The following is a 20,359-nucleotide window of genomic DNA, read 5'->3' on the forward strand; positions in this document are numbered from 1 at the left end:
AATGTCAATACATGAACTGGGATTTTGCTAGGACACTGTAGCTCATACTATAAGGGGATCTTAATGTTAGGACTTCAGTCTTACCTTTCATGTTCTTTAAAAAATGTCTTATGCCTCCCCTGCCATTATACGGTAAAATTCCCCTCGCCATAACAGCAGGTCCAGGCTCTGCTATTCTATGTGAGTGGGATTCTTGCTGGCATCTGAAAAAATTTGCCAGCAGTGTGGGCACAATTGTCCCAAATGTGCTTCTGTAGCAGAGAGAAATAGAGTTGTGAGTTGGTGTGTCACGCATGCAAAACTGCTTTGATGGCTTTTGATTGACTGAGACTAGTAAACCTTTCCCCCACAAGTGTAAGGGTTGCTGTCAGGGATCACGGGCCTCCTGACTTACTTATCGTGACAGCTCCCATGTTACTGGAACAATACAGCTTTCAGCCAGGAGTGTTCATTCATTTTCTGCTGTCATTTTCACTTTAAACAAGGCGTGGGGTTGAGGGAGAGGGTGTTCTGAGTCCAGCTGTATAACATTTGTGCATAGTCACACACACACAGTGATTTGATTGCGGTGTAATCAATACCGTCCAGGAGTGCGGGGCTTTGCAGCTGTAACAGTGGAGCAGGGAACAAGGATGACTTGCGAGTCAAGGATGGGTCTCTTGTGCCTGTAATTGCAAACGTTACTTTCCCAGCGTGAAATTGGAGAGCGGTGAATCGGCTGCAGTGGGGTGCTGGCAGGGGCCTGCTGCCTGTCACCGTGGAACTGACTACCTTCGGGGGGAGGAATGATAAATACCGAAGATATAAACATTGTCTGTTTTTAAAATTTTGCATCAGCCCATTCTCCTTGAATGGAAGGACAGAAACACATACCTTCATCTCAAAAAGACTCTGCGTGAATAATAAAAACAGCTGGCCCTTTGATAGCACCTTTCCTGGAAGGATCTCCAAGTAATTTATAAACACTATGGGGGTGTCTATACTGCAGCACATGAAGGCATACACAAGGTAGCTTTGATTGCTAGCTCACTTACAATAGCAGCGTGGTCTCAGCAGGAAGGCTAGCTGCTCCCAGGCTCCTGCTTGCAATACGAAGTCTCCTGAGAGTGAAACGTCACAGCATCCCTGTGAGCTGGATATTCTCTCTGTTTTACAAAGGGGGAAACTGAGGCAGGGAAAGATTAAGGGAAGCTAGGCCTACTTTTTCAAAAGTGGCCAGTGTTTTTGGGTGTCCCACAGGAAATACAGTGGGTAATATATCTCATGATTTCTAGGCCCAGTTTTTCAGACGGACACCCTTCTGAAAATTTGTGAACATAAGAACATAAAAATGACCATACTGGGTCAGACCAAAGGTCCATTCAGCCCAGTATCCTGTCTGCCGACAGTGGCCAATGCCAGGTGCCCCAGAGGGAGTGAACCTAACAGGTAATGATCAAGTGATCTCTCTCCTGCCATCCATCTCCACCCTCTGACAAACAGAGGCTAGGGACACCATTCATTACCCATCCTGGCTAATAGCCATTAATGGACTTAACCTCCATGAATTTATCTAGTTCTCTTTTAAACGCTGTTCTAGTCCTAGCCTTCACAACCTCCTCAGGCAAGGAGTTCCACAAGTTGACTGTGCACTGTGTGAAGAAGAACTTCCTTTTATTTGTTTTAAACGTGCTGCCTATTAATTTCATTTGGTGGCCCCTAGTTCTTATATTATGGGAACAAGTAAATAACTTTTCCTTATTCACTTTCTCCACACCACTCATGATTTTATATACCTCTATCATATCCCCCCTTAGTCTCCTCTTTTCCAAGCTGAAAAGTCCTAGCCTCTTTAATCTCTCCTCATATGGGACCCGTTCCAAACCCCTAATCATTTTAGTTGCCCTTCTCTGAACCTTTTCTAGTGCCAGTATATCTTTTTTGAGATGAGGAGACCACATCTGTACGCAGTATTCAAGATGTGTGCTAGTGCTCTGAGACCAGTGCCTGTCATGCTGATCGGTGGTGTTTCCCCGGGCTGCCCTGTCTGCCTGTATCCACCCATTGTCTCTCGTTGTTAATATGATGTATCATGTGGAGTGTGTAGCACCTCGGAGCCGCGGTCATGGCCCAGGACCCCATTGTACTGGGGCCGCGCAGACCTGGAACAAAAAGACAGTCCCTGCCCCAAGCGCTTATAGTGTGTGTCCGACGACGGGTGGCTACAGACGGACTTGTAGTTAACTCTTAGAGTGTTGTAAGCTCTTTGAGGCAGGAACTCTTAGTTCTGTGTGTGTGCAGTACCTAGCACAATGGGGCTCCCAGGTGCTACTATCAGATAAAGGATAACAAAGACTAATCCCTGTCATACCCCCAATGAGGTGGGTATTCTCCCCATTGGGTACATGGGGAAGCTGGTGCATTAGGAAGTTACGGGTGTTATTTTTCAGAGGCCGGGAGTATTTGCACCTCTCGTTGACCTCCCTTAGAGCTGTGGGTGCTTGCTAGCTCTGAAAACGAGACCCTGAGTGACTTACCAAAGCTAGAGCGAGTCAGCATGAGATCTGGGATTAGACCTGGGGAGTTCCTAGTTCCCAGCCTTGGGGCCAGGCTGCTACGTCGCGCCTGTCTCACTTGCAGGAGGATACCGATTAAAGAGAACTCAGGCCCGTCTGTCTCTCTGAATTGCAAGCTGTAGAGCAGCTTTCTTAGTGCTGCCGTCCAGCGTGCTTCTGGATACCTTGAAACTCGATAGCCAATCTTGTCAAGCCAAAAGCCATGCTGCATTCCAGTAGGAACATTAATTTATCCCCCAAAGAATAAAGCTGGAGACGGATTTATAACCGAGGGGAATGCATAACTTCATTGGCTGGTACTCAGCCATGTTTCCCATGCCAAGAAGCAGATGTAAACCTGTGAGAACTGATCCTGGAGGGAAAGCAGCTGACTGAAAGCCTGGCCTCTGGGGCTTCACTAATAAATAACAGCTTGGTTACAAGAGTTAGTGGTCAGAAAATGCTGTCCCCCGATGCGATCTTAGTCTCACGTGCCTTGGAAATGCATGAACCACAGGGAGGAACTTGGGCCTGTATCTAGGTTGGGTCTTTTGCTTTAGCCATGTGAAAAGTGTGTTTTATCTTTCAGCTTTGGTGTGTGGATTGCCACGGGCACGCAGGGGCGAAAGAAAATGCAGGCCTGTTATTTACCAGGCTGCACGTGGCAATAGACTATATTGGTAAGGGATGCAAGGAGAGTATGGGTCACGATGCAAACTGCAGACACACACACACACACAACTAAAATGAATCAATTTAAAGTTTTATTGGGGATAATTACAAGGGGTAAGGGAGCAGCGTTTGATTAGCTAATAGAGTTAATGAAACTTAAAACACACAATGACTAAAATATCTACTAACAATATTTATAAACAAAGATGCAGCAATTAGTAATAACTGATACTTACAAATACAAACCAACGCATAACGACCAGCAAACGTAGAAACTCTGTTTGAAACACGTGAGCTGAGAGAGAGGCTTCGAGGTGATCAGGCTCGGTTACGGGTGTACACAGGATACACAGGATTCGTTTTTCTTTCTCCTTTCCCTGCCTGCACATGGCAGGCAGCCCATAAAGTACCAACTATGACATCATAGAAGTGTCATAGGAGACGGGGCCCAAAACCTGTTTGTGTTCGTTTCTGATTGGCACAAGCAAAGTTTACACCAAGTAGGGGAGCAGGTGCCTCAAAGTCTGGCTTCGCCCCCAAAAGGTGAGGAAATGCATATTGCTTTAGAATGCGTGCAACACTGAATGACAAAAGAAGAGGCCAGGGCAATACCGGTATGGGCAAGTTTTACAGGATGCAGACAGGAACTCATCTCAACATGGTGCTGTTTTCGCTGCGGTAACGTGCACCTGCGCTGGGTGGCCATTTATAAATCTTAGTTGGTTTGAGTCGTAACTTTGATGTAATTGGTGTGCATTTCCCATGGGTCATTCCCCCAGCTCCCTCTGCTCTTTGGGCTTTAGGGAGAACTTGGAGAGGGGTTTGTCCTAAACAGGGAACACTGAGTTATGTCGGAGGTTTGTGGGGGAATGAGCTGGAGATTGGCATGGGGCTATAGGGGGCAGACACTCATCTGGGATAAATGGCCTTCAGCAGAGCTGTAACACTCTACACCTGCCAAGGATCTGCCCCAGACTTTTTTCCTTGTAGGCAGCAAGCTCAAATCCTGCCCGTGGGAAATGGGTATGGTCCTCTCAGTCCGGTTCTCAGTGAGCAGGTATCCTTGTCCTCCAAAAGTGCCAGGACTGAAGGAACATCGAGAGATTTCAAGAAAGATGTGGAGAAATTGGAGAGGGTCCAGAGAAGAGCAACAAGAATGATTGAAGGTCTTGAGAACATGACCTATGAAGGAAGGCTTAAAGAATTGGGTTTGTTTAGTTTGGAAAAGAGAAGACTGAGAGGGGACATGATAGCAGTTTTCAGGTATCTAAAAGGGTGTCATAAGGAGGAGGGAAAAAACTTGTTCACCTTAGCCTCTAAGGATAGAACAAGAAGCAATGGGCTTAAACTGCAGCAAGGGAGGTTTAGGTTGGACATTAGGAAAAAGTTCCTAACTGTCAGGGTGGTTAAACACTGGAATAAACTGCCTAGGGAGGTTGTGGAATCTCCATCTCTGGAGATATTTAAGAGTAGGTTAGATAAATGTCTATCAGGGATGGTCTAGACAGTATTGGGTCCTGCCATGAGGGCAGGGGACTGGACTCGATGACCTCTCGAGGTCCCTTCCAGCCCTAGAATCTATGAATCTATGAATCTATGACGGGAGTATCCTTTTGCCCATAGCAGCAGGCCATCCAGGACGAGGTCTAGGCAAGGGACAGAATGGCAAACCTTGTACATAGGAACACAGGGCTCTTCTGAGGAGTCATCTGAAATTCAGGTGCTACCAGCCTGCATTAAGGTTGCTGCGGTGGGCGGGGAGCAGCCACTCTCTGAGTCAGAGGAGGGTCTTGATGGGAGCCCTAGGAAGAGGCAGGTTCAGGTGGAAGTGTAGTTTGTGGTGGTCTTTCCAAGCTCTCAATAAAACCCACCCCCCAGGGAGGGGGCAAGCTTGGATGCTAACTCTGGCTTTGTGTGCTCGGTTGGGGGCAGGCTAGGGACTCGGCCAGCCCCAAGACCCATTGCTGGGGAAGCTGGCACTGCCACAGCCCATGCTTCAGTCTCCAGGGCTGTCTGTCAAGACAGCACCTTCCACCTGCACTACATTCCTGCAGTCATAGGGGCGGTCACACCAGATCCCACCAAACCCTGGTCTCTCCAGAGGAAGTGTGTTTTATGAACAGCTTGGGAGACTTGGTTGCCTCTTCCCTGGCTCAGGTCTATTTCTTTCCTCTCTTAAGAAACTACCTGTAGCAGGCTACAGCTGTTTTCAAAGCACGTGATTCTTGGTAATTGCCAAGTGGCTGCTGAGTGGCTTGAATTTGTGACTGGCGCTGGGACTTACTGGTGCACAGAAAATCGCAACACGCTGGCTACTATTTTGGGCCCCTTGCTGGCAATCTTGTCAGAAGGACTAAATGGGCATGGAGTCATCTATCTCCTAGAACTGGAACGGACCTTGAAAGGTCATCGAGTCCAGCCCCCTGCCTTCACTAGCAGGAGCAAGTACTGATTTTGCCCCAGATCCCTAAGTGGCCCCCTCAAGCCTGGGTTTGAACTCACAAGCCTGGGTTTAGCAGGCCAATGCTCAAACCACTGAGCTATCCCTCCCCTCTGTTGTAGAGGTGGTTCCTCCTAGTCAAGTAGACGCATGTTGGCATTGGCAGGGCAGCTGCCAGCTCTGTGCCTGCAGGGACCCCGGAGCTGCAAATGAGCACTTCTTGCAAGTGCGAGATGCCCTTTGTGGTGGTTTTGATGCTAAGAATTTTGCCTGATAAGAGAGCTTCATCTGCCTGTAAATATCCCCATTTGACAGGATGATAGAGTGGGATTCTTGGAGCGAGCTCGTGCCAGCTGGGGAAGAGAATTTCTGCTTGAGCTTTTGTTTCTTTCTAGCACTGACATTTTAGCTGTCCAAAGAGTATATTTATTTCATTCTTGGCAAGGACGTGGCTGCATAAATCAGTGTCCAGACTAATTGGGAGTAGCCCAGTGCAATAGCTAAGCCGAAACCAAAAAGGTCTTCTCTGCCTGCTCTCCTGAACCTGGTGCATGTGGAAGAGAAGCTGTTCTGGGCTTTGCTTGCACCCAGCTGTCTCTGTGGTTGGGTGGATGTAGGACTGACTGGCACGGAACGGTACAAGTCTCAAGGGCAGGGTTTTAGGATATGGTCTCTGTCTAAGAAGGAGCCAAAAGAAATGATATTTACCAGATGGATATTTCCTAGCAGCCTGCGACAGCATCACCTGCTCCCTCATGGATAGGGTAAAAGCTTCCCAGTACCCGACAGCCTTTCTTGAGCACATCTCAAGGCTCATCTCTCATCGCCAAGCATTTGCCTGACTCCGGGTTCAAGCCAAGCTGGGCTTTCTCGGTGGGAGGAACAGGGGACTATGACTGTTAGCACTGCCTGTTTGTGAGCAGTACAGATCAGGGAGCTAAACATCAGCCCAGTGCTACCTCAACTATGGTGCAGCTCCTTTCACCCCATGCCCCAGAGGCCTTTGCTTCATTTGTGCTCAGTTCACATTGACTTCGGTAGGAGTTGTGTGTGTGATTTAAGGACTGAGGGAAGATAAGCACTCGGGTCGATCCTCTAAATCTCTTTAGAGCAGTGGTTCTCAAACTAGGGCCGCCGCTTGTTCAGGGAAAGGCCCTGGCGGGCCGGGTCGGTTTGTTTACCTGCCGCGTCCGCAGGTTCGGCTGATCGCAGCTCCCAGTGGCTGCGGTTCGCTGCTCCAGGCCAATGGGGCTGCAGGAAGGGCGGCCAGCACGTCCCTCGGCCTGCGCTGCGTCCCTCAGCCTGCGCCGCTTCCCGCAGCCCGCATTGGCCTGGAGCGGCGAACCGCGGCCAGTGGGAGCCGCGATCGGCCGAACCTGCAGACGCGGCAGGTAAATAAACCGTCCCAGCCCGCCATGGGCTTTCCCTGCACAAGCGGTGACCCTAGTTTGAGAACCACTGCTTTAGAGGATCTTTTGGTATCACAGGGTCGACTTGAGGAGCAACAGAAGGAAGAGAGATGTTCTTTTTTCGAAGGCTCTTTCTCACAGGGAAGGGAGTAGATTATTATGATCTCCTTTCATACTAAACATGATCAGACCCCCCAAGTAAATTCCAGCTGATTTATCAGACTGGGGAACATGCGCTTTGCTGGAGCCTGTCCCTGTATTTTTTTTTTAAGAGAATAATTACTGATTTAAGCCCCCGGGCTTTCCATCTTTGAGTTATTGCCATTGTGAACTGCAGCGCTAAGCATTCAACCAGGCTTGTTGTAAAAGGTGGTGAGTCACAGCCCTGGAGAAGAAAGTCCTCAGAGCACAGAGCCGATACAGTGTGGGTGGCTGTCCTGCGCATGCCAGTGTGTGGCTTGTATCCTTCCACTGTAATGAAGAAGCTGCCTTGGAGTGGTTATTTTGGCTGGCAGATCTTTGAATTTCGATGGGGTGAATTTGGGCTTTCTGAACAGTGTGCAGGATAATGCCCTGCTGCGTCCAGTCCCGTTCCAGCTGGAAAGATGCTGTCACTGAATGCTCCCCAGTGAAAAATATAACCAGAATCTGACCTGTCCCATCTTGAGAACGTCTTGCCCTCGCCATGGCTCTGTCCAGCGTCCACGTGGCATAGTGATCCACGTGGGAGCAGAGAGCCCACTCTTTATTTCCAAGGGGGGGGGGGAGAGAATCAGGTGCCACCATAATAACGGCCGTACTGGATCAGACCAAAGGTCCATCTAGCCCAGTATCCTGTCTACCAACAGTGGCCAATGCCAAGTGCCCCAGAGGGACTGAACCTAACAGGTAATGATCAAGTGATCTCTCTCCTGCCATCCATCTCCACCCTCTGACAGACAGAGGCTAAGGACACCATTCCTTACCCATCGTGGCTAATAGCCATTGATGGACTTAACCTCCATGAATTTATCCTTTTTTTTTTTTAAACGCTGTTATAGTCCTAGCCTTCACAACCTCCTCAGGTAAGGAGTTCCACAAGTTGACTGTGCGCTATGTGAAGAAGAACTTCCTTTTATTTGTTTTAAACCTGCTGCCTATTAATTTAATTTGCTGACCCCTAGTTCTTGTATTATGGGAATAAGTAAATAACTTTTCTTTATCTACTTTCTCCACATCACTCATAATTTTATATACCTCTATCATATCCCCCCTTAGTCTCCTCTTTTCCAAGCTGAAAAGTTCTAGCCTCTTTAATCTCTCCTCATATGGGACCCTTTCCAAACCCCTAATCATTTTAGTTGCCCTTCTCTGAACCTTTTCTAGCGCCACTATATCTTTTTTGAGATGAGGAGACCACATTTGTACGGAGTATTCAAGATGTGGCCGTACCATCGATTTATATAAGGGCAATAATATATTCTCCGTCTTATTCTCTATCCCCTTTTTAATGATTCCTAACATCCTGTTTGCTATTTTGACCGCCTCTGCATACTGCGTGGACATCTTCAGAGAACTATCCACAATGACTTCAAGATCTTTTTCCTGATTTGTTGTAGCTAAATTAGCCCTCATCATAATGTATGTGTAGTTGGGGTTATTTTTTCCAATGTGCATTACTTTACATTTATCCACATTAAATTTCATTTGCCATTTTGTTGCCCAGTCACTTTGTTTTGTGAGATCTTTTTGAAGTTCTTCACAGTCTGGGTCACACCAGTCCTCTTATTTTAATGCTGCCTGGAGCACCAACCTAACCACATGTTTGTCTCTTTCAGCTGTTCCACGTGGCATACGTCCTGATCAAATTTGCCAATTCCCCTCGTCCGGACCTCTGGGTGCTGGAGCGATCTACTGACTTTGGACTTACCTATGAGCCGTGGCAGTACTTTGCCTGTAAGTCTGGCTTTAGCAGGCCTGGGCGGAGTTGGGTCTTAATTCATGCTGGCTTCGCTGTATCGGGCAATGAGGGGCCAGGAGGAATGTTTTGCATTGTTGAGTTGCTGTTTATATGGGAATTCACTCTGAACCTGGGTTTGGAGGAGTTAAATAAGCGGTATGCTCTAACAGCAGGTGACTTGTAACTCCCCCTTTCCACAGAGAATTAAAGGTTGGATCAGAGCAGCTGGGAGTTTACCCAGTGGAACAGATGCTATTTAGGGTTGTGGTAGCTCTTTAATGCCAATGAGAAGTTATCTTTCCTTCCCCTATCCCTGCCCACCACCACACCCTCACCAGCATTTCTGCTATTTAGAAATGCCCTGTTCAGCGCAGCACCAGCAAGAAACAAACACGTAGATATCTGACAGAGGGCAAGAGAGCAAAGCCTTTAGCTACTCCATTTTGCAATGGCGGGCCCGACTTGCTTATCGGTGGCTGCCACAGCAGCGAGGTGTGAGGGTGGAGGATAATCACTGCTCCATTGTCTCTAATCCAGTCTACGCCTGGAAGAAGAACCTGGTCTCTGCTGTTATGAGTAGGGCCATATCAAATTCACAGTCCATTTTGGTCAATTTCATAGTCATAGGATTTTTAAAATGGTTAATTTCACAGTTTCAGATATTTTCAATCTGAAATTTCATGGTGTTGTAACCATGGGGATCCCAACCCAAAAGGGGTGGTGGTATAGCATCTGGAGCAAGGCTAGTGTGTGTGTGTGTGGTGGTGGTGTATTGCGACCCTTACTTTTGTGCTGCTGCTGGCAGCGGCGCTGCCTTTAGAGCTGGGCTCCCAGACAGCAGCTGCAGAGCTTCCTGCAGCTGGGTGAGGTTCCCGGAGGTGGGTCTGACCCAGCTCTGGGAGTGCCATGTGCAGGGAAAGAGGGAGTCCCGTCCCTCCCCAAACCAGGTAGGACTAGCATCTGGAGCACGGTAGAAACCCCCAGCCAGTGTGGTACTAGCCAGATTTCTTGGGGAGGCCAGATTTCATGGGGAACATCAGATTTCACGGTCTGTGACGTGTTTTTCATGGCCGAGAATTTGGTAGAGCCCTAGTTATGAGAGTACATGGGAAACAATTCTATGCACATGCAGCTCACACGCAGCTCAGCCATGTCACCAGGAGTGTTAGCAGCTGGCCCCTCCTGAGAGCACCGGCAGTAATTGGTAAAAGCTGTGAGCTAAGATCTACAACAAAAGCCAGATCTACAAACCTGGCGAGGAAAGGTGCTTCTAAGTACACAGATGCCCTCCCCTGGGATTCCCTAGCAAGGCTCACTGCCCTGGCATTTACGGGTCAGCGCGTGGGTTTCCCTCTCAGAGCGGAGGAGGAGAAGCTTTATCCTAGTCTTTTTTTTTTTTTTTTTTTTTTTAAATGTAGTAGATAAAACAGCCTGAAATTTCCTCCCTCGCTTGTCCTAGTTTTGTAAATACTCTGTAGTGCTGATTCACCCCCCTTTGCTGTGCACAGCAGAGGAGACGCTCCTGTCAAATTGCCCTGTCTTCCCTCGCTGCCATTTTCCTTTAGTTCCCCCCACCCCCTCAAAGGCCTCTACCTGCTTCTAAGAGGTCCGCTTCTAAGAGGTCCGCACTCACCCCTACTGGTTACTCTGGGGAATCAGCTCACCAGCCTCTGGAGCGCCCTCTGCAGGCCGGTGATCCGCCTTGTCCTCTGCTGGCACCCGTGTCCCTCCCAGGGCCCAGTGCCCCTATTACTGGGGTGCTGCCCCCTGGCAGTACCCCACAGATCTGGGTCTCCCCTCCCTGGGGAACCCCCACCCACTATCCCCACCTTGCCTCAGCACTAGGCCACTGCCAGTCACCAACTAGCCCCCGCTCCCTGGGGCAGACTGCAGTATAGGCCACTCATCACTGGCAAGGGGGGTTTGGACCTGCTGCCTTGGCCTAGCCCTGGGCTGCCCTCTGCAACCCCCAGTACCCCTGGGGCTATCCAGGCTGGAGCTCCCCAGCTCCTCAGCCTTTCCCCAGCCCTGCTCCACTACAGGTACCCTGTCTAGCTCCCTGCAGCCAGGCCCTTCTTTCTCTGGAGACAGAGAGAGACTCTACTGAGCTCCTGGCTCCTAGCCTCTTATATAGGCCTGCTGAGGCCTGATTGGGGCGTGGCCCCAGCTGCAGCCACTTCCCCCAATCAGCTCAGCCTTCACACTGCCTGCTCCCTGGGCTATCTCAGGCCCTTCCAGGCAGGAGCAGGTGTTCACCCTGCTACACTGCTCCTCCTCCATGGCCCCACAAAGTCACGGGACCTCCTGGTCAACTTCCTCTTGGCCCTGGCTAAACAGGCCATCTATAAAACCAGGGAGAGGAGGTTGGCCGATGGAGGTTCCTGTGACTGTGGGGCCTGTTTCCGATCCTCTGTGCGTTCACGTATCCGGGCAGAGTTCCTCTGGGCGGCGTCCACTGGCTCCCTTGACACCTTTGAGGAGCAGTGGGCGCTGTCCGGGGTTCTCTGCTCGGTGTCCCAGTCAGGTTCCCTTCTTTTGACCCTTTGACTGCACTCCTGTCCCTGTTTTTACATTAGTTGTCCCCCGTAATCATTTGGGTTTTAGGTCCTGTGGGTCCTCCCCTTAGGCTGGGGGGGGGGGGCGGGAATCCTTTAGCAGTGGGCGGGCGAAGCCAATAGGTACACTGCTCCTCCGTTATGCGCTGGTGGCAGCCAGTGCAACCAGCAGGAGCCTGGCCTGTAAAGCGAGCTTTTTGCCCAACTCCCCCACGTAGTTACAGAATTCCCTGCACAGAAGAGGCTGCACAGCACAAGTCGATAAAGCAGCCATTTCTTTTAGGGTCTGTCTACACTGCAGTGGCGAGCCAGCTCCCAGCCCGGACACACAGGCTCACGCTAGTGGGGCTCGAGCTGGACTGTTAAAAATAGCAGTGTGCGCCTTACGGCTTGGCCAGCAGTGCAGGCTCTCGACCAGCTGCCCCCGGCTAGCCCGAGTCTCCACCGGAGCCCCAACATCCACACTGCTATTTTATTAGCATGCTAGCTAGAGCCCTGCTAATGCAAGTCTGTCTACCCGGGCTGGGAGGCTCACTCAGAGACCCGGGCCCTGATTCTGGGCTGCGGCTTGCCCCTTTCTGCTGCTCTGGCTGAGTAAAGGAGCTGGAAACCAGCCTGATCTCCCCAGCAGCACTGGCAAAGCAGCCCTGTACGTTCCCCACAAGGGCCTGCCTGGCAAAGGGAAGGTGTGGACACATCGCTCTGCACTCTGAATATTCTGGGTTGTCAGAGGGTCTTTTGGGGTCCATTGCAGTCAGGATGTAAGTTAGAGCAGTCCTTGCCATCCCCAGATCAGCCCCTAGCACCCCCCGAATCCAGGGGTGAAAGGTGACAGAAAGCCACTATTGATGTCAGTGGAGCTCTGTGCTCACCCGCTTGCCCATCCAGCTTGCAGGAGCGAGGGCCATGCCCTGTTCCCTCTCGCATCAAGTGCTGCCTAAATCTCCCTTTGCTGAGAAGTTGGGGTGGCTCCGGCTGCTGGCAATGGAACAAGCTGCTAACCTATGGAAAATTCCTGTAGAACGTAAGAGGGTTGACTCTCTAAACCTGATGGAATTCGGTAGCAATTGAGGTTCTTTCCACAGGCTTATTTTTGACCTAATCTGTGCAATTCCCTAGGAGAGAGAGAAATTTTGGTATTAAATTCTACAGGATGATTTAAAAAAGTCTATAGAAAGATGCTCATTTTCTGTTGAACTCTGTAGCAGGGGTTCTCAACCCGTTTTCTTTCTGAGGTCCCCTGCAACATGCTATAAAAACTCCATGGCCCAGCTGTGTCACAGCAACTGTTTTCCTGCATATAAAAGGCAAGCCGGTGTTAAGGGGTAACAACCAGGGCAATTACCTGGGGACCCCACCCCACAGGGGGCACCGCAAAGCTGAAGTTGCTCAGGCTTTGGCTTCAGCCCTGGGGGCTGAAGGGGCCGCGGGCTGCAGTCCTGCGTGGTGGGGCTTTGGCTTTCTGCCCTGGGCTCTAGCGAATCTAAAGCGGGGCATGCTGGGCAGACCCCCTGAAACCTGCTTGCAGCCCCCCAGGGGGCCCTGGACCCCTGGTTGATAACCACTGCTCTATGGGACCTTTCCAAAAGGGACACCAGTCTTTTCAAAGAGTTTACTGTACAAATTGGCTCCTGCTTCTGAAAAGAGGAGCATCCAGATCTGGCGCTGTTAATTCCACCTTGCCAAGCCTGCACTCCCCACGAGGGGTTAAATTTCCCAGACTCCCTGGTGTCCCTGCAATACATTCCACTGAAATGCTAGTGAGGCTGATGGGTTTATCTCTCAAAGGGGAGGGAAAAAATGACTCAGTTGTAGAAAACTTCACTGCACTTCACTAGAGTAGGAAGGAGAGCGCTGCAGGTTATGGCCAAAAGACACAGTAGCAATGGCGATTTCTCTCCTCTCCATTGTGGGTCTGAGTGAGGAGCATGGAGAATACTTTTTCTAGGCCACTGGAGAAGTAAAAGGGAGCAGGATGGGGGTGGAGGGGATCTGACGGGGGTGGTTGTAGTTTGATGCTATGTAAAAGGTTCATTGTTTGGTTTTTTTAAACCCTGCGTTTGATGCAAGGACAGGACACCAAAGATGTGGGTCTGTTCTGGATTGGGGTGTTAATCCAGACATACATTGCACTGCCCTCACTGGCTAGCCATGTTACATGGAATCAGAATGAGGATTTAATCTGTTTGTCTCACTCATAAAGGGAGGGACGGATGTAATACAGCACATGGCCTGCTGCATTGACTCTTCAGTCCCTCTGGTTGTCTTTAATCTGCTTGGGGTTTTTTCCTGTCCCTATGTGTCCCACTGTTCTTTGAGAAGCATCAGTGGACACTGGGTTAAACTTGACCATGATGGACTCACGATGACACAGGACAAGAGGAAGCTTTAAACAGCAGTGGCTGTCCTAGGACATATGACTGCATGTACATTTATAACCAGTTAGCCCCAGCCCACAATGCATTGAAAATAAACAGCATTGATCCTTTCAACCCTATGAAGCGGGAAAACATTATTCTCTTCAAGTAACAGGTGGGTTAACACAGGCACAGAGAGAGTAAGTGACTTGCCTGAGGACACAGAGACAGCCAGTGTCAGAGTAAAACTGTGCAGTGGCTGGCTTCCAGCCCACACTTCCTTTCCTCTTCTCTGGTTCAAGGAGTCAGGGGTGGGACTGTTGGAGAGGAGGGGTACCAAAATTTAGGTGTTTGCATAGCCCAAGTGGGTTTAATATCTTCCAGCTAAAAGCCAATATTGGACTTGTGTTGCGGAGGGTCCCCCTTCCATTAGGTGTATTACAGTAATTGCTAAGCGTTATCTTCTGCTTCAGTCTCCTCCTCCCCCCACCAGAACACCCAGCAAAATGGAGCCTTGGTTTTCCGCTAACCTTGCTGCAGCCTCTGCTGCTTTGGGTCCCTCCGGAAAATCGCTAGGTCCAGAGCCCAAGGCACTCACTTCATTCTGCCAGTGTGTTTCTTTCTCCCCACCACCAAAATATTCCCAGGGTGGCAGTGCCCTGAAATGGATCGGCGCCGACCTGCAGCAACGACAGCCCGCTGCCCGTGGTTCCAAGGGAAAGCAGCCTTTAATCAAAGTAATGGGTTATTCAATCCGATCCAGATCCCGGAGACTTGACGTTACATTTTGCAGCCCCATTCCTCCCATTGCTAGTGCTGTGTTTTAGCTTGTTCCCTTGTTTATGGACCAGGTGCTAGGGATCTCTGGGTAGTGGGCACCCACCAGCATGACTCACATGGATGAGCAGGGGGTGTGGGGCTAGGTTCGTTGAACGCCTTCCCTCCTCTGACTTTCCAGCCTGACTTAGTTTTCAAGGCAGCACATGCCGTAAAGGGGGCACCTTCACACCAGGCACGTGGTAACGGATTTCTGAGGATTATTCCCGTGAACTATGCGAACGTTTCTCAGTTGAGTCTGAATTTGAGCTGAGCAGCCCTGCCAGGAACAGCTGAGATCTGCCCTGCTCGTGTCTCTGGCTTTAACCCTTGTTTCTCCTGGTTAATCTCTGGATCCAGCCTGAGCTGCAGTCTTGTGTGCACGTTTACATGTGTTGCTGAGTGCTCGGCACGTGTAGAACATGTGACGAGGAAACAATCAGTGACAGTAAACGTAAAGTTTAGAGAATGAGAAGCTGGGTGGTCCTGGATTGGACTTGGGAAACCTGGGCTCTACCCCCAGCTCTGCTACTGGCTCGTGGTGTGACTTTGGGTCATTTCTCCTCTCTGTGCATCAGTTTGCCCATCTTTAAAATGGAGATAGTGATTATAGCTGGTTGAAGTATTGTGTTAGGTGGAGAAATGGAGAAATAGATAAATATGTGGGTGAGAATTTTTGTCACTCTTTTTTTAAATACATTATCAGATTAGTCAAATGCAGATGGCCACCCTGCCATGAACAGAGGAACTGCCAGACTGGACCAGACCCAAGGCCCCTCTAGGCCAACATCCTGCCTCTGGCACTGGCTACTGTTAGATGCTTCAGAGGAACGGGCAAGAAAGTTTCATGGTTCTTCTTCTATGGAGGCGGTTGCCTTGAGGGTGGTGTCATTTGATGTTTTATAGTAAATGGAAGCTGACATAATCAGCCCCTTAGTCACTGTATAGAACATGTCTCCTGTAGCTTACTTGGTTTGAGATCTAATGAGCTGCCTGACCCTGAGTGTCCATGTTGGCAGAGTCTCTGCTACCGGAGCGTTCAAGTAAGTGACTAATTCCAAGAGAGTCCAAGGAAATGACCTCCTTGTTAATGGCAACAGTAAACAGTGTGGCTCTCTTCCCACTTACTCTGCAGACGATGGAATGTCAAGCATCCCCGGGGGACACGAGGGCAGAAGAGCTTCAGGAATGTATGCATGACTTGTCCAGTCTGTGGCTTGTGCTTGTTCAGTCATGCAGGGAGAGGTTCGACGCTCCTACAGCTGCAAGGAAACACTTGGCATCCTAGAGTTGTGTCCTGGCTCCTATAAATCCCATGCAAGGCTGTTGGCCTCTGTTCCAAGAGCATGTTCCATGACTGTGCGCGGCAATTGACCAGTGAAGTTAATGACCAGCTATGATTGTCCTCTAGCTTTTGGCCAGCCTTGCATTGCCATTTAGTGGCAAGAGCTCTGGATTGCTGTCACCAAGTGGGTTTTTCTGCAAGATTTAAGTTTTCTGGTTTATTTACCAATAATCACAAGATTTAGGAATGGAAGATAAAACCCCTGTGTGCCGTCATTTTGCTCTTCACGGTATAGTCTAGTGCTTTGTACAGTCCTGTTTGAAATGTATCCAGTATTGAGGCTTCCACCATTTTCCTCGGCAGGCTGTTCCACATGCTAGTCGTTTCATTGTTAAGTTTTTGGATTATATTTTTCTGTTCATCCTAAATACTTTACTTTTCTTCTTGATTTTATCTCATTCCTCTTAGTTGTGCCCCTTTGTAAACTGTCCGCCAATTTCTTTGGTGTTTAAACGAACTCCAGGATTATTGTATTTCAGTATTTTATATAAAGGTGGTCTGTGGATCCATGAGCAGGAGGAATATCAGATAGTAGCAGGGAGGTGGTATTACCTCTATATATGGCAAGGAGGATAGGGTTGCTGGAATTCTGTGCCCAGTTCTGGCATCCTTGCTTCAAAAAGGTGTCAAAAATTGGAAAGGGTTCATGAAAGAGCTACAAGAATGATCTAAGGTCTGGAAAACATGCCTTGTAGCGAGAGACTTAAGAAGCTTGATCTATTTAGTTTATCCAAGAGAAGGTTATGACATGACTTGATCCCAGCCTGCAAATACCTACAGGGGGAGGAGCTTTCTGTTAGTAACCAGCTCTTTAATCTAGCAGAAAAAGACCTCACAAGATCCAATGGCTGGAAGCTGAAGCCAGACCAATTCAGACTAGAAATAAGATGTACATTTTTAAGTGAGGGTAATTAACCACTGGAACAATTAACCTAGGGATGTGGCAGATTCTTCGTCACTTAGTCTTTAAATCATGACTGGCTATATTTCTAAACAGACTCCTGTAGCTCAAAAAGAAGTTATGGGCTTGACGCAGAAATTACTGGTGAGTTTCCCTGGTTTGTGTAATGCAGGTGGTCAGACTAGATAATCATAATGGTTCTTCTGACCGTAAAGTCTATGAAACCACGAAACTCTGAGTCTAGAATACATTGTAATGGGATTTTTCTCTGGTGATTTTTGGCATGACTTCAGTGTTTGTTCTCAAATTGTGGCCCCATTCACTTCTCATCGTCTCTGCAGTTTTGAGGAGGGGATTAGTGTGGAGGAGTAGGGTGTAAGTGATGCAGAGCTGATGGCAGGAAAGGCAGTAGCTCAAATATAATGAATTTTTAATGCAGAGTTAATTCTGTGAGGTAACTCCCACCTGCATTTATTAGGAAGTGTTGGTTTAAACATCATCTGGGCTATATCTCTCGTCTTACCTTATTGCTCTGGTCTCTCTTTGGTAAACAGCTTCCAAGAGGGACTGTATCGAGAAGTTTGGCCCGAATACCGTGGAACGTATTACCAAGGATGATGACGCCATCTGCACTACTGAATATTCCAGGATTGTGCCTTTAGAAAACGGAGAGGTGAGGTATTGCACTAGGCCTTTATTTCCTCAAAGAGCTGTCTTTCTCGGGGTGGGGAAGGAGCTGGGGGAGGAATCAGGTGGCTGAAATAAGTGGAAGGATCTCTGAGGAGCTCCAGGTACTCTTCTGGGATTGGAAACGCTTTCACTTGTGTAGGGTGAGGAAAGGGCCCCTTCTAGGGCTCAGAGGATGCTCCTCGCTCTTTCCTCAGGCGGAGGAGGACTGGGTGGGACTTGGTTGCTGACTGTCTCTGTACTGTACTGCCAGGCACTTCTTCCTCCTGTGGACTAAGCAAGCATTTAACCCACCCAATCCAGGGAACCAGACGTCATGAGCAGAGCTGGACTTTTCTCTGTTGCGTGGGTCACCAGGCTGGCTTCAGACATCTGAGGATAATAATGCATCTTCCCTAGTGCTGGGGGAAACTGCATGACTCGTAGCCTGTTTGCTTCAGAGCACACGTAAATGTTGATAAATGGCTATGAGATGTGGTGGCCTAGGGAATCTGGTGCACCCTGTTGTCAAATTCTATTGTACACATGGGAATCTGTTCCAGCTGTTCAGATACTACCGTCATCTGTGTATCCACCTCCAGACTGTGCTTGAACCAGCAAGGGTCATAGCAAAATGCAAAGAGTTCAGCAAACCGCAGACGTTCTTGTTTATAAAACACATTATAAAACAAAGTCCACTTGGAGGACTTCGAGCTTGGCAGCAGGGGCCTAGAGTTTAGAGAAAGACAAAGTGGAATGGGTGGGCTGACAAAAACCATCCTCCGCTAGGCGTGTGCTTGTTTCTTTTTTGGGGGGAGGAGGGATAGCTCAGTGGTTTGAGCATTGGCCTGCTAAACCCAGGGTTGTGAGTTCAATCCTTGAAGGGGCCACTTAGGGATCTGGGGCAAAATCAGTACTTGGTCCTGCTAGTGAAGGCAGGGGGCTGGACTCGATGACCTTTCAAGGTCCCTTCCTGTTCTAGGAGATAGGATATCTCCATTTAAAAAAAAAACAAAAAAACCTGCCCTTTCACATGTAAACTTGGGATCTGTGGCCACGATGCAGGTGGGTTTTTGTGGGAGCATCTTGTTAATCCCCGTGGGAGAATTTGCCTCAGAAGGCATCTGCATGTCTTGGAAGCTGTGTTTTGCTTAGGCTCTGCCAGTGCTACGTTTCTCCAACTTCACATCTGCTCTGCTGTAGTTAAAGTCTTTCTCCTGCCGAAGAGCTGCAGCAGAAAAACATCAGTGAATATGGGCAGTTACTTGCACTGGAATGGACCCTTCAGAAGTACTGACCATAAAAGGGTCCGAGTTTAGAGGGAGAGAACCGTCTTCCATACAAACGCTGACTTGGCCATTGTCAAAGCCTGGGCTGACTGGCTTATGCTGTATTTAACATCTCCTTATTAGTTTGGCCATAAGATTCGGTTGAAGGGAAGAGGATCTGTTTGTTTTATGCTGCTGCCCATCACTGTAGTATCAGCAGCTTTCATGTAAAATCTGTAGTGTTAGCCAAGTCCCTAGTGGACTTCATAGACTCTTTGGCACCTCTCCCTTTCTGGGGTCAAAACTCTGCTTGGGGTAGGGTATTTTGGTGGGGGGCTTCCAAGGGGTAGTGATAGAAGGAGCTAAGAGGGTAGTATCGTTCGTATGGTTTTCTGGACACTGGTAAATGCTCTTCAGAAGTGGCTCCCTTTTGCAAGTTGTGTCCATCGACTGCAGTTGAATATCAGCCATTTTTGGAAACAAAACTTGTAGAGGGTTGATTCAATTTGCTGGGGTCGGAAAGAGTTTGTGGTTGGCAGAGGGAGGCGTTAATTTTCTGTCCTCCTGAAGGTTTGCGTTGTGTGTTTCTCCTTCTGCATCCGCAGATTGTCGTCTCGCTGGTAAACGGGCGCCCAGGAGCCATGAACTTCTCGTATTCACCTCTCCTGCGGAATTTCACCAAAGCCACTAACATCAGACTGCGCTTCCTGCAGACCAACACGCTGCTTGGGCACCTGATGGGCAAAGCCCTAAGGGACCCGACCGTGACCAGGAGGGTGAGATACTTCGAGATGCTAATGAGGGAGGAGTAGGTTTGGTACCATGTGCCTTGGAAAATAGTCCATTTGTGATGTAGAACGTGCAAGTCAATGCCTTGAGTTGAGGATTCTTGCTGAGGGCTGCTGGGTAGGATTCAGCACAACGGGGAAACTATTTTGCCAGTGTTGTCCAAAAGGCAGATCTTTGTATGTTCTCCTTTTACAGTCTCTATCAGTCTGTTTGAAATACTTTGTCTGAATAGAGAGAAGGTCTCAATGGGTCACTTCCACTTGTTTGCGAGTGGCTGGGGAAGCGGTCCCTGGGCCCACTGAGGCTACAAGCTAGCCCTTTCTCCTGAGATTTCCCTCTCTAGGCTTGTTCTCCATCCATGCTGTCATCCTCCGGCAGCTGTATCTGATCATGATGTTGGGTGAACCCAGTCCTGAGTGGTGCATACCAATGGCTAGAGTAGGAAATCTGGCCAGAGGAAAAACTATTCTCAGAGTCTCACTGCCAGCAAAATAAAAATCCAGAACACCTGCTGGAGCTGCACCTGGTTTCTTGGCTGTGGTGGGAGCCCCAGCCTGTTGCTAATTAGCTCTGTGATCACTAACAGGTGTTACTGCAGCCCAGGGAAATGTTGGCCAGGAGTCTGAGAACATGCAATGTAGTTTGCCAGTGTGAGGGAAACGTGGGAG

General features: G+C 49.0%; 1 protein-coding gene across 1 annotated transcript in view; it reads left to right on the plus strand.

The window, feature by feature from the left end:
- Nucleotides 1-20,359, plus strand: part of LAMA5 (laminin subunit alpha 5) — a 164,485-nt gene that overhangs the window by 60,422 nt on the left and 83,704 nt on the right. Inside the window, 3 exon segments of the mRNA XM_065414983.1 lie at nucleotides 8,873-8,990; nucleotides 17,523-17,641; nucleotides 19,508-19,678. Coding sequence (XP_065271055.1) covers nucleotides 8,873-8,990; nucleotides 17,523-17,641; nucleotides 19,508-19,678 — 408 coding nt within the window.

This window comes from Emys orbicularis, chromosome 12 (genome assembly GCF_028017835.1).
Source record: "Emys orbicularis isolate rEmyOrb1 chromosome 12, rEmyOrb1.hap1, whole genome shotgun sequence".
NCBI lineage: Eukaryota > Metazoa > Chordata > Testudines > Emydidae > Emys > Emys orbicularis.